General features: G+C 41.1%; 1 protein-coding gene across 1 annotated transcript in view; it reads right to left on the bottom strand.

The window, feature by feature from the left end:
* Positions 1 to 14,598, bottom strand: part of RAB44 (RAB44, member RAS oncogene family) — a 45,776-nt gene extending 31,178 nt beyond the window's left edge. Inside the window, exon 1 of the mRNA XM_054698149.1 lies at positions 14,392 to 14,598. Coding sequence (XP_054554124.1) covers positions 14,392 to 14,598 — 207 coding nt within the window. The remainder of the gene's footprint in view (positions 1 to 14,391) is intronic.
* Between the last annotated feature and the right edge of the window lie 300 nt (positions 14,599 to 14,898).

Raw genomic sequence — 14,898 nt, 5'->3', positions numbered from 1 at the left:
AAAGGAAAAAATATGAACTAAACAATATGAGGCTAAACAATATGCTGCCTAACAACTACTGGATAAAAGAAGAAATTAAAACAGAATAAAACATACTTGGTAGGACCTCCCCTGTGGCACGGCGGTTGAGCGCTGGGTTGCAAAGCTGCCCGCAGCCTCTGCAGCACCGGTTCGATCCCCGGCTGCTCCCCGGCCACTGGAGGAGGGTCCCACATGGCGCGCAGACCTCTCCTGTCGCCCGCTGCTCCCCTCAGCAGTGTACTTCGGTCCTTCTGCCTGTTCTGCTCCCTGCTCTGGCTCTGGTGAATTCTCTCACCCTCCTGCACTTCTGACTGTACCCAGTGCTTGTATAAATAAATAAAATAAATCTTAAAAAAAAAAATACTTGGTAGTGTTCTTTCTTTTTCAATTTTTTGAAACAGTTTGTGTAGGATAGGTACTAATTCATTTCTGAACGTTTGGTAGAATTCATTTGTGAAGCTGTCTGGGCCTGGGCTTTTGTTTTTGGGAAATGTTTTGACTACTGCTTGTAATTGGTCTGTTCAGGTGTTCTACTTCTTCTTTATCTAGCTTTGGGTGATTATATCATTCTAAGAATTGTTTGCTTATTGTTCTAGGAATTATTTGCATCTAAGTGTTCATAGTAATCTCTGACTATTCTTTCGATTTCTACTGAGTCTGTTGTGATTTCTCCTCTTTCCTGCAGGGGAGGAGGAGGGAGAGGGATCAGAGGGAGGGAGGGAGGAGCACAGGGGACTGAGGTGAAGGTGCACGGATGCATTGGTGAAGAATTCTATGGGGACTACACCTGAGGTGGGTGGGGGATGCAAATATTGTTTAAAAATGAACAATGATGTAAAAATTTTTTTAAATGCATGCCTTTAGAATTACTAAAAAAAATATACCTTGAGATGAATGAAAATGAGGACACAAGCTCTCAGAATTTATGGGGTACCGCAAAAGTGGTCTTAAGAGGAAGAGAATTGCAGCAAAGCTCCATTTTAAGAAGGAATAAACAAGACTCAAAGTTAGTAGAAGAAAGGAAATAGTAAAAAAAAAAAAAAAAGCCAAAATAAATGAAACAGAGATCAAAACGACTACACAAAAAAATCAATGAAACTAAGAGTTGGTTCTAGGAAAAGATAAACAAGATAAACAACCCTCCGGCTTTGCTGAAAAATAATAAAGAAAACAATAATGAACAGAATCACAAATGAAAGAGGAGAAATTACCACATATAGCACAGAAATACAAAGGAGCATAAGAGATTATCATAAACAATTATATACCAATAAATTCAATAACCTTAAAGGAATGGACAAATTTCTAGGTCAATCTAGTTTACCAAGACTAATCCAGAAAGAAACAGATGAATTGAACAAACTGATGACATGTATGGAAACAGCAGTAAAAAACAGTCCCCCAAATAAAAGCCCAGTACCAGACAGCTGTACAAATGAATTTTACCAAACCTTTAAAGAAGAATTAATGCCCACTTTGCTCAAGTTATGACTAAATAGAAGAAGAGGGAACCCTCACTGATACATTTTAAGATACTAACTTTCCCATAGTACTGATCCAGATAAAGACAGCACAGGAAAAGAAAATTACAGACTAATTTGATGAACAGTGACAGAAAAATCTTCAACAAAATACTAATAAATTCAATCGTTCAAATTCAATAGTATATCACAAGGATGATACATCATGACTAAAGTGGGATTTATCCCAGCATGCAAGGATGATTTAATGTACATACATCAATCAATGCAATACATCATAGCAACAAAAAATAAAGATAAAAATCATTTGATACTATCAATAGATGCTATAAATAGATGCAGAAAAAATATTTGAAAAGATTCAGTACCCATTTATCATAAAACTGTAAATAAGATGGGAATAGAAGGCACCTACCTCAACATAATAAAGGCTTTGTAGCACTGATAACAGCCAATATAATACTTTATTTTGAAAATTGAAAGCTTTCCCCTTAAGATCAGGAACAAGACAAGGATGCCCATTGTCAGCATTTCTGTTTAACTTAGTATTAAAGGTTTTGGTCAAAGGTGTTAGACAAAAACAGGAAGTAAGGGAAATCCAAGTCAGAAAAGAAGAAGTGAAACTATCACTATGCACAGACAATAGTATATTATTTTCTATAAAGACACCACCAAAAATTCATTAGAAATGATAGATGAATACAGCAAAGTGGCAGGTTATAAAATCAACATTCAAAAATCAGCAAATTATTACTATATATACACTAACAAAAGCAAAAGAAATCAAGACTATAACTCCATTTACAATTGCTTCAAAAATAGTTAAACACCTCAGAATTAAGGAGGTAAAGGACCTCACAAGAACTACAAGGTTTTATTTAAAAAGTTAGTGACATAGGAGATGGGAGGATGGAGAGGATCAATATAGTCAAAATTACCGTCCTGCCTAAAGTTATATAGAAATTTAATGTGATCCCTATCAATATACCAGCAATATTTTTCAAAGAAACTGAACACAAACTATTGAAATTGATATTATGGAGTCACAAAAAAGCCTTGGTTGCAAAAGCAACCCCAAGAAAAAAGGAGCGAAATGGAGATCTGTTATTTGACTTCAAACATTACTATAAATCAATAGAACAATGTGGTATTGGTACAAAAAGAGGTACGTGGACTAATGGGGTAGAATTGAAAGCCAAAAAATAAATCCAGTACCTAATCTTTGATAAGGCAGCTATGACCAAGTAATGGAGAAAGGGAAGTCTCTTTAATAAATAGTGCTGGGAAAATCGGAAAGCCCCACATAAAAGAATGAAGTTGGATCACTCCATATACAAAAATAAACCCCAAATTGATTAAGTTTAGATATAAGCCCTGTAATAATAAGATAGAATAAAACATTGGAAAATGTTCCATGACATCAATAATAAAGATATTTTTGTTGACTAGACCCCTAAGGCAAGGGAAAGAAAAATAAACAATAAACAATTGGAATTACCTCAAGTTAAAAAGCTTTTGGGCCTCCCCGGTGGCACAGTGGTTGAGCACTGGGTTGCGAAGCTGCCCGCAGCCTCTGCAGTGCCGGTTCGATCCCCAGCAGCTCCCCGGCCACGGGAGGAGGGTCCCACATGGCGCGCAGACCTCTCCTGCCGCCCGCTGCTTCCCTCAGCAGTGTATTTCGTCAGTCTGCCTGCTCTGCTCTCCCCTCTGGCTCTGGTGAATTCTCCTACCCTCCCACGCTTCTGACTGTACCCAGTGCTTATATAAATAAATAAATAAATCTTTAAAAAAAAAAAAAGCTTTTACACAGCAGAAAGAAATATTAGATTAAAATAAATACTCTGTTGTTTCATCATAGAAAATATTCACACAATATGTAACTGATGGCAGATTAATGTCTAAGACAAAGACACATAATTCAACAATTAAAAAGCAACCCAGGGCCCTCTCCGGTGGTACAAGGAGTTAAGACACAGCACTATGAAGCTATCCACAGCTACTGCAGCATGAGTTTGATCCCTGGCCTGGGAGGTGACCTACATGGTGCAGAAGACCTCTCCTGCCTTGCATGCTGCTCCCCTCAGCAGTGTATTTCAGTGAATCTGCCTGTTCTGCTCCCCACTGTGACTCTGCTGAATCCTCTTATCCCCTGCACCTCTGGCCTGTACCCCAGCTCTTGTATGCATAAATAAATAAATCTTAAAAAAAAAAAAAAGCAACCCAATTACTAAATAGGCAACAGATGTGAAAAGACTATTCACCAAAGAGGATATCCAGAAGGCCAATAGAAAAAAAAAAAATGTTCCTCATCCCTTCTAATTAAGAGAGATGCAGATTAAAACTACAATGAGACACTATCTCACCTCCATGAGAATGACACGTGCTACAAACTCCCTCAACAAGTGCTAGAGAAGATGGGGAGAAAGAGGAACCCTGTTACACTGTTGGTGGAAATACAGTGGTACAGCCATTATGGAAAGCAATCTGGGTTTACCTTAAACAACTAAAGATGAAAATACTGTATGACCCAACAACCCACTCTTGGGTGTCTATGCAAGCAATATGAAATCATTATTGAGAGAAAGTGTATGTTCTGCCTTATTCCCAGCAGCATTATTTACCATAGTAAGGATGTGGCAGCAGTCCAAATGTCTATCAAGACAACTGGATCAAGAAGATTTGATATAGGGCCTCCCCGGTGGCGCAGCGGTTGAGCGCTGGGTTGCGAAGCTGCCCGCAGCCTCTGCAGCGCCGGTTCGATTCCCCGGCTGCTCCCCGGCCACCGGAGGAGGGTCCCACATGGCGCGCAGACCTCTCCTACCGCCCGCTGCTCCCCTCAGCAGTGTACTTCGTCACTCTGCCTGCTCTGCTCCCCGCTCTGGCTCTGGTGAATTCTCTCACCCTCCTGCACTTCTGACTGTACCCAGTGCATGTATAAATAAATAAATAAATCTTTAAAAAAAAAAAAAAGAAGATTTGATAGATCCAAACTACAGAATACTATTCAGCCAAAAGGAAAGATGAAATGCACTCATTTTCAATAAAATGGAGGGTTTGGGAGAATTGTATGTAGTAAAATGATAGAATGATGAAAACATATTCTGGACATTTACACGGCAGATGATTTGATAAAGTAAAACTACTTAGAAAAGCAGTGGAGGGCCTCTCCTGGTGGCGCAGCGGTTAAGCGCTGGGCTGCGAAGCTGCCCGCAGCTTCTGCAGCGCCGGTTCCTTCCCCAACTGCCCGGCGAGGGTCCCACATGGCACGCAGACCTCTCCTGCTGTGCCCACTGCTCCCCTCAGCAGTGTACTTCGTCAGTCTGCCTGTTCTGTTCCCTGCTCTGGCTCTGGTGAATTCTCTCACCCTCCCACGCGTGTGACTGTACCCAGTGCTTGTATAAATAAGTAAATAAATCTTAAAAAAAAAAAAAAAAGACAAATCCTGAATGTATATAGAGACTTGTACCTAGAGGGTGTATATGTACGTGTAGATAGAGGATTTTCTAAAAGGGAATCTTATTTGCCAAAATTTATAATACCTGCATCTGAAAATAAGCTATTGTTTATGGAGAGTAAACACCATAAAAAGGGTGCCCCTTTTTATCCTACTCCTCTACCCTCCGCCCTGCAATGCAGTGTGGAGCTGAGTGGCGAGAAGGAGACTTGGAGCAGAGAGACCTGTGAAGTCCCACTTGCTTCTCAGCTTTGAACTTGCCCCAGGGACTTGGGGACATGTGGAGACACTTGGAAGCCGCGGGGAGGCTGACAATGGCAGCTGTCACCTTGACTTGTACTCTGACTGCTCCTTTCATCCCAGACTTGCCTGGCCCCTTCTACCCCTCTCCTATGGTTCCCTGCCAGAAGGTGCCTTAGACTTGTGGCAAACTTTCAGGCCTCAGTGGCCCTGCTTTTGGGCATTAACCCCCGAGGGGATATGTAACTTTGGGTGTTTTACTGGAATGCTATTTTCCCTTCTCTCTCTCTGCACACTTAATCTACTAAAGTTCTAACATGCTAAGAGGATGCTTGGCTTTATGTGGCAGATGATAGAACCTCTTTAGAGCAAGTTTGGGGACCCCGGGATACTCCTCAGTCTGCTTGCTGTTAAACACTATGAAATACGCTAATACTTTGCCAAATTTGGTTCCATTTTAATGAGTTTTTTAAAACTCGTGAAATTTTACTGCCCTGTAATATTAATGCAACACTAAAATTTGGCTCCATAGCTATTAAAATGATAAATTGGTCTGAGAACTCTTAGCAAGGGTTGACAAGAAATTATTAATTATCTACTAATATCTTTTCACCTACTGCCCAGATAAGAGATTCTATATAATTTTCTCTGCTTTGTTTTGGCTTTATCAAGTTCTATTTTTTTTTAAAGATTTTATTTATTTAGACATACAAGAACTGGGGTACAGGCCAGAGATGTGGGGGGTGAGAGGGCTCACCAGAGACAGAATGGGGAACAGAACAGGCAGATCGACCAAAATACACTGCTGAGGGGAGCAGCGGGCGAGACAGGAGAGGTCTACTGTGCCATGTGGGTTGTTCCCTGGCTGGGGATTGAACTCATGCTGCAGTGGCTGTGGCGAGCCTCATAGGTTGCGTCTTAACCCCTTGTGCCAACTGGGAGGCCCGGCTTTATCAAGTTCTAAATTTAAAAAAAAGAGGCACCTCTTTTATGAGAGAGCTAAATATTCTTGCAATCATGTTATCTTCTTCTATGTTTATTTCAAAAAAAAATTATTTTATTGCCACTTTGACTAGCTAGGTAACCAAATACTATTTCTCAAATTCCTATAACCCCATCTTTATCAAGTGCCCAATCTTCTCTGATAGTTCTTCTGATTTTGCCTTCCCAACATTGATCATAAATTTAAAAATAGTGAAAATAAAAATATTAGACTACCTTTCTCTACTGAATGCCTCGACACTATTATAACAGCACCCTGGGAAGAAGTGTCAAATCGAAGACATGTTCAGCCTTTTCTCAGTCAGGTTTATATCAATAAAATACTATTTATATAAATATTTCAGAAACTGCAAGCTTTATGGAAGGCTCTAGAGGTTTCTCAATGCCTCTGCAATTCATAATGTTTTTCTCTTCAGGGAAATTGATCAAACCCAGCCTGTGCTCTGGGTGTGCTGTTTTGCATTGTATCCCAAGACAGCTGTTTACCCTCTTCCAGTCTGATATTATTAGTTATTGTAACAAACAAGCATAGCTTTTCAGCTACTAGACAAGTTTCTGCTTTCCTACTATTGTCTGACAGTCCAATTATAAGCTGCAGGCCAGTTTGTATCTTCCACAGAGGAAGGGAAAAAGAGGGGGTGAGGGCTTGGGCTGGGGAAGTCTTTCAGGCAATTATCAGAGTCATAAATAGTGGCAGGTATGATCTTGTAAAGCATGTTAATAAATAGATGGAGGAAACATGACTCACTGAGAAGAGTAAACAGCTCTATTGACTAAATTATAATGATAAACTAAATGATTGTGATAAAACATGATATGGAGTCATATTTATTAGGACAACTGTACCTTTAGATAGTGATGATGAAAGCAAAATATTAATAGAAAATACAGGCATGGATTATAATTTCTGAATGTTGGGGGTAGAAAGTTTCTAAAACATTTATTTCAAACTAAAAAGTCAGTTTGTGTTCCAATCAATTATCAATGAAGGTTTTTCCATCTTGTGACTCATTATATGAATCAGTTGATTGCAAAGTCAAAACAAGCATGTTGGGGCCTCCCTGGCAGCACAAGGGGTTAAGACGCAGCCTATATATAAAGCTATCCGCAGCCACTGCAGCACAAGTTTGATCTCTGGGCGAGGAGCTACCCACATGGCACAGCAGACCTCTCCTGTCTCGCCCACTGCAGTGTATCCTGTTCCCCTCAGCAGTGTATTTCAGTCAGTCTGCTTGTTCTGTTCCCCACTCTGTCTCTGATGAATCCTCTCACCCCCCCCACACACACCTCCTGCCTGTACCCCAGTTCTTGTATGCATAAATAAATAAATCTTAAAAAAAAAACAAGCATGTTGAACGCAAAAGAAACCTCCCCACCTTGTAAAATTGCCCGATTGTCTTGTAATACCCTCCATTTTTCACATCACTAAAGACAGAGATAAAATGCAATGTGTTGATCTGAAATTTAACTCTTATAACCAGTTACAAGCACACAATGAAATATAAATTGACTTTAAGCACAATTATAAAAAACTAATTTTTTTCTATATTGATCTACATATTGATCGTCTCGATCTATATATCCCACAAATTAGTCAGAAAATCACCCAGCCACAATAGTTACAAATGACTATGGCACATGAGTATACAATTGTCATAAGAAGAAATATAATTGGTAAACAAAGAGGAAAAAAACCGTCTACCTTGCTCAATTAAAAAAAAAATAAGGTATTAATTTTGCTTATTAAAATCAGTAAGAATGATATAATTTTTTTAACTTATAAAACTCAGTGATGCCCAGGTAGACTAAAAAGAACATAGGTTTTGGTGTCTGACAATTTCGTTTTAATTCCTAGATCCCTAGATCTTTCCAGTGCTGTGTGATCTTGAATACATTCTTAACCTGTCTGAGTTTCTTTTTTCTTTCCTGCAAACCTGAGGATAACATTACTTTCTTCCTGGTTTAGTGATAATGTTGAGAAGATAAGGATCATTTCCGTATATTTCCCACCGATGACTATCTGGCAATTAGTTGACACATTCAGTATTTATTAAATGAATAAATGGACGAGCAAACAAAGAAACATGAAATTGTAAGAGCAGTGGGCAAAGAGATCTCTCATAATGTTTATTCCTATCCTTTTTTGTTGCTGTTGAAATGTAATAAAACTTGATATTGCCTAGGCTTCATAAACTGAGTCAACCGTTTTGGAAACTTGTGACACACAAGTTTCCAAATGCAACAATCCCTCCTCTGGGAATTCACACTCCACATTTACCCCAAATAAGACAAATATTTTACATAAAAACATCTTTAAGGGCCTCCCTGGTGTCGCAAGGGGGTAAGCACGGCGCTAGGAAGCAATCTGCAGCCTCTGCAGCATGAGTTCGATCCCCTGCCGGTCAGAGAGAAACCCACATGGCGAAGCAGACCTCTCCTGTCTTGCCCGCTGCTCCCCTCAGCAGTGTATGTTAGTCAGTCTGCCTGTTCTGTTCCCCACTCTATCTCTGGTGAATCCTCTCACCACCAGCATCTCTGGCCTGTACCCCAGGTCTTGTATGCATAAATAAATAAATCTTCAAAAAAAATCTTTGATACAGTGTTAAATGTAAAGATGGAAAAAATTAAGCAATTTGTATGTCCATCAGCTAAGAATTTACTGATTAAAATCTTGCATATGCAATCATTTGAATATTTTATTGACCATTTAAAAGATATGTGTGAGGGCTTCCTGGTGGCACAGGGGTTAAAGACAGCACTCTCAAGCTAACGCCAGCATGAGTTTGATCCCCGGCCAGGGAGCAACCCACCTGGCACAGCAGACCTCTCCTGTCTCGCCTGCTGCTCCCCTCAGCAGTGTATTTCAGTAGATTTGCCTTTTCTGCTCCCCACTCTCCTCTCACTCCCCTGCACCTCTGGGTTAAACCCCAGTTCTTGTCACCCTCCTGCACATCTGGCTTGTACCCCGGTTCTTGTATGCATGAATAAATAAATCTTTTTTAAAAATTTTAAAAAGATATGTGTGAAAGACTTATATAAAAATGGGGGGCATGTTTTGTTTAGTTCTGGTTTTATTTGTTTATTCTGATCTCATCAGCTTTAATAGCTTATTGTGTTTTCTTTTGCTTTTTGAATTAGTTTTATTTTACCTTTTGAAGTAGGAATATATAGGTAATGCAAAATAAGCATGAGCAGGGCTGTCGGGCAAGTGCCCAGCCCTGAGTGGCGTGAGGTTCCGCTAGAGAGGAAGCGGCTGTCTCTTCCCCACCATCCTCAGCTGGAGAGGCCAGTGGAGGTCCTGTCCCTGGATCTAGTTTCCATTTGCCACCACGGACAGCCCTTTTCACCTACCTCAAAGGGGCTGGAGAGATGTTAGAACATGGCTCTGCCTCCGCTATGAATCAGCTAATCAAGCAGCATTTACATTTAAACAGGTGAAACGTGACTGGCAAGTTGCTTATGTGGAAAAACTAGCTGGTTTGGTGGAAGAGCTGGAGGCAGATGCGGTGCTTTAACCCTACTGAGCAGCTGCTGGGTTCACACCCTCTTCTGGTTGGCCTTACCTGGATGGCACCTCTGGGGCACAGCAAGTGCAGGGCCAGGGAGGGACTTTTACTGCTTACAAAGCCATCCTGGGATTCACAGCTCCACCCTTGAATTAATTCACATCATACTTGGTTTCTCTGTATCTGTCCACAAGCAATAAATATTTATTTTTAAGATTTATCTATTTATGCATACAAGAGCTATGGTACAGGCCAGAGGTGTGGGGCTGGGAGTGAGAAGATTCACCAGAGGCAGAGGGGGAAACAGAACAGGCAGACTGACTGAAATATACTGGTGAGGGGAGCAGCGTGCGAGACAGAAGAGGTCTGCTGCGCCACGTGGGTAGCTCCCTGGCCCGGGATTGAACTTGTGCTGCGGTGGCTGTGGATAGCTTCATAGCTTTATAGTGCTGCATCTTAACCCCTTGTGCCACCAGGGAGGCCCCCACCAGCAACAAATACTTAAATGTGTACTCTCACAAGAAAAAAATATGATTTATTTTTAAAAATACTGAAAATCAGATTAGGACAATCGACTTTAGAGAACCAGGAGTTTTGGGCTAAGATATATAAAACTTCACATGCCAGGTAAGCACATGCCAGAACTGACCAATTAAAAGGCGTCTCTCCTGTCCCTCATGCAGTGCCTGGAGTCCTTACCAATCAAGACCAAGCTCAGTGTCTCTGCCCTAAAACGGTTCTTTGACAGATGGATGTGATTTCAACTCAGGACCTGTCCAAATGAAGAATTCTTTAATGTTTGGGGGCGGGAAGGAGCTTTCTATTTTTAGACATCTAATTCTATAGATGATAGCTTTTCCTGACCTCTTCTAGACATGTCAGATACTAGAAAAAGGAATTGCTTTTTGAACGTTGAAGCACTTGTGAAAATAAAGCAGCAGGCAAAAATTCTTTTAAACACAGAAATCCTGAGTTCATCTCTTTGATGGACTCGAACCATTCCATAGCAGATAAATCCTTTGAAAGAACAAAAGAAAAAAAGAAAGAAGAAGGGAGGAAGGAAGAGAGGAAAGAAGGAAAGGATTGCTGTTATAATAAGCATAACCCACAATCTACCAACTTATAAAATTAGCATATAAAGTGTAATCATATAAAGTGATGACTTTTCCACCATCGAACATCTAGTGACACTTCTGCAGAGATGAAGATCATTAACAGTTTGTGATGTTCTTCCTGAGGTTGGGAAAGCTCACATGAGATATATTGAAATTATCAGGGTACAAAATTGTATGTGCTCCAAATATATGACAATGGATAAGGTTTTATGTGTATATTTATAGGCAGAAGGGGAAAAATGAATGAGTTAAATATCTGCAACTGTGATTATGTTGATTTCTAAACTTTCTTCAATTGTAATGACTCCATGAAAGGGAATACTGCACAATAAAACAATTGTCTCTGTTAGGGCTTTGGCCTAACAGAGTAACATAAGAATTAAAGCAACATTATTCAATTAAAACAAACCTAAACCACCAAGGACAGATTTAAAACTGTTTGGTAAGCACTATACCAGGTTCTATGAACTATTGATACATCAGAATTGGCTACAAATTCTGAACTGATTTTAGCATATGGACTAGTGGACTGACAACTTCTAGGACTGTTTTCCATCCAGAAGCTGCCAGCTCACCCAAGATCCAGCAGAACAAGTATTACTTGGAGCTAAATGAATGGTTGTAGGAAAGCTCAGGGTTATTTGTGGGGAATATACTTGGTATTATTTTTATTGTTCTATTTTTACGAGGAGGTTTTCTGTCTTCTTGAGCAATCCCTAGCCTTCAGTTTAGTAGATTATGCCTTTTAAACTGAAAATAAACATTTTTTTCCTCTTCTCTTCTTTTTCCTTCAAATTAAACATTTTAAATGGCATCTGAATCGCACTGGTCCTTTCCTGATTTGGAAACCTATACTTTGACTAAATCTCCTGACTTTCCATGGCAATATAGTAATTGACACATGTTCAATAAGAATCTGCCCGTTTTTTTCCTGGGATATAGTTGGATAAGTCAATTGTATAACTGGAATATCTCATGAGAGAACTATTACCATTTAACCAGGCATGACGAGTCTGCTAAGGCACCCCCATGGAGTCAATGCCTGCAAAGCCCACCCAGGAAGATGGCCTGGAAGCAGGGATAGGAAGGTCAACTCTGGGCAGGAAGGGGCCTTAGAAATGTTGGGAACCTCAAGGAGAGGGTGTCACTCATATTTCTAGGTGCTGCAGGGGAAAGCTGGTAGAGAGACTTGGGCTTGGTTTCCTTGCCTCACATTAGAAGAATAGCCAACCCCTCCCAGTTTGCCCAGGACTTCCCCCAACAGTGAGAACCCCATATCCCTCCAGTTTCAGGCAAACTGGCACAGATGGTCACTCTACGTAGAAGAGCAAATAATAGAGGTTTTAAGGAACCAAGCTAAGATTCTATGTGAAAACTTGGGGACAGAAGTGAAAATGGCTCACTATTTCAAAGATCTAAGTTGCAGAACAATTTATCATTTCATTTATACCCTTGGAAATAATCAAGCCAAATCTAATGAAACCCGTCTTTTTTTTTTTTTTTTAAAAAGATTTATTTATTTATTTATTTATGCAAGCACTGGGTACAGTCAGAAGCGCGGGAGGGTGAGAGAATTCACCAGAGCCAGAGCGGGGAGCAGAGCAGGCAGAAGGACCAACGTACACTGCTGAGGGGAGCAGCGGGTGGCAGGAGAGGTCTGCGCACCATGTGGGATCCTCCTCCAGTGGCCGGGGAGCAGCTGGGGGTCGAACCGGTGCTGCAGAGGCTGCGGGCAGCTTCCCAACCCAGCGCTCAACCGCTGCGCCACCGGGGAGGCCCGAAACCCGTCTTTTTTTAATGAATTATTTTATTTTATATAATGCTTACATCATTTTTCATTTTTGCATAATGTATGCATTTTCATTTTGGTTATCGTCCCCATACAATTCCCACCCCCTTTTTCTGACCCTAATCCCTCTTCTCCTCTCCTCGCCCCCCCACTGTAGTGTGTCTCTGGTCTATAGTTGCTTGTTTGTTGATTTTGATTTTCACTTTGTATTAATTAGTCTTTTTCCTGGTCCCTTATTTAGGTTTTCTAAATTCCTGCTATGAGTGAGACAAGTTTCAGGTAATTTTCTTGTGATCATAAATAACTTCCAGCTTCATTCTTCCTATAAAAAAGACGGGACGGGTTTCTTTTTTATAGGAAGAATGAGCTGGAAGTTATTTATGATCACAAGAAAATTACCTGAAACTTGGAAATAAGGTAAAAAGGCAGACAGCCTTTTCAACATTAGACAGGGGTAAAGACAGGTAAAAAGGTAAAAAGGCAGACAGCCTTTTCAACATTAGATAGGGGTAAAGACCTGAGCTTTGTCTGGGCGAGAGGAATGCCCTCAGTTCCTCTCAGTGTTTACCTTTAGTTAAAAGTTCCAGACTTACTCGAGTTACTTGTTAACTTGTAGATGTTTATGCAGGAGAGATGAAATAATTTTTGTCTCGTAGAACACTTAACCCCAGAGATTTATGACCTGTTGGATATTAGCTTTTTTTAAAAAAAAAAAAAGGAACTCAGGGCCTCCCGGGTGGCGCAGAGGGTTGAGTGCAGCACTGTGAGGCTGTCCATGGCCTCTGCAGCACCGGTTTGAATCCTGGCCGGCCAGGGAGATTCCCACATGGCGAGGCCGACCTCTCTTGTCTCACCCGCTGCTCCCCTCAGCAGTGCTTTCGGTCTGTCTGCCTGTTCTGCTCCCTGCTCTGTCCCTGGTGAATTCTCTCACCCTCCCGCGCCTCTGGCCTGTATCCCAGTGCTTGTATAAATAAATAATTTTTTTTTTTAAAATGGAATTCAGCAATCTTATCCTAACACTCTTCTATCAAATGACCAATAAATATCCCAGTTTCTCAAATGCTCTATGAACTGGTCATAACATCTTACTGGTTCTCTCAGTGATTAATAACAATAATTAATTAGATAAGACCTTCGATAGGTGTTCATATTATATTTACTAGCAAGTTTTGTGGGGTTTTTGTTGTTATTGTTGTTGTTGTTAACTGAAATGATACTTTAGCATCAGCCAACTGTAAGGGTGGCATATAGGAAAGGTCAGTTTTGATGGGGGAAGGACGTAGTTGGGAGCGTGAAGCAGTATCAGAAGGAGAGAGCAGACCCAGTGAAACTCTGGCAGCAAACATAGGCCCTTTTGCAAAGGAAAATCAGTCTATATTGGTCTAGGTCACAGCCTATGATTTCTTATTGGGACGCACCATGGCAGATCTTATGTTTCACTGAAATTTAAAATCTTGACATAGTTTAATGTTCAGGCCTCTGACTATACCCTACGATAAGTCTTGCTGCTCAAAGGCCTAAAATTATACCATTTTTACTACCATTTTTACTTATTTGGCTTAAAGCCCTTTGTTAAAATGCACATGTTTCTAGAAGAGGGTAATGCATAAAGGCTAACCCTTTACATTTTAGTATAAACAAAAGTCCTAGCTTTTTCAGAGATCAAATTTTAGATAAAAGGAAAGAGCAGCAAATCCAGCATTCCTGAGATGGTAAGTCTCAGGAAAGTCTCAGGTAAGTCTCAGAAAGCGACTCAGGAGATGGAATGGGGCCTAGGACTCACCGCCAGGTCATTGCGGGTGATGAAGCCCCTCTCCATGGCACCACAGTCCTGGAAGAAGCCCTGCAGTTCTGCAGCTGTCTGAGAAGACCAGGAGTCTGGCTCTGGGACCACAGGCGCATCCTCGCCATCGGCTGGCTCCCGAGTCTGTCGCCGGCGGCTGGAGCCCAACTTTCGGCCTTTGCGGGACACTCTCTGTCCACTCTCCATGCTGCTTTGGCCTGGGACAGAGGAGAGGTGAGGGGTGAATACCTCAAAATTCAAAACTGTCTCCTAGCTCCCCATCGCTCCAGGAAAAAATCCACTGTGGTGATGAAGCCCTGCCTGCTGGAACATGCTGGCCTCTCCAGCCTCACTGCCCACCCCACCTCAGGAGGCCCCAGCACATCCTGCTCAGGGCCTTCACCCCTTCTATTCCCTGTGCCTACAATGTTCTTCCCAAGCTATCCACGTGCCCTCCTCACTTTCAGCTCTCTGTTCTCCTGGCCATTATATGAAAGAACCCCCTGC

The sequence above is a fragment of the Talpa occidentalis genome, unplaced genomic scaffold (genome assembly GCF_014898055.3).
Source record: "Talpa occidentalis isolate TD23 unplaced genomic scaffold, MPIMG_talOcc4v2.1 talOcc4.2, whole genome shotgun sequence".
In the NCBI taxonomy this organism is placed as follows: Eukaryota; Metazoa; Chordata; class Mammalia; order Eulipotyphla; family Talpidae; genus Talpa; species Talpa occidentalis.
This window is presented reverse-complemented; position numbering and strand designations above follow the sequence as displayed.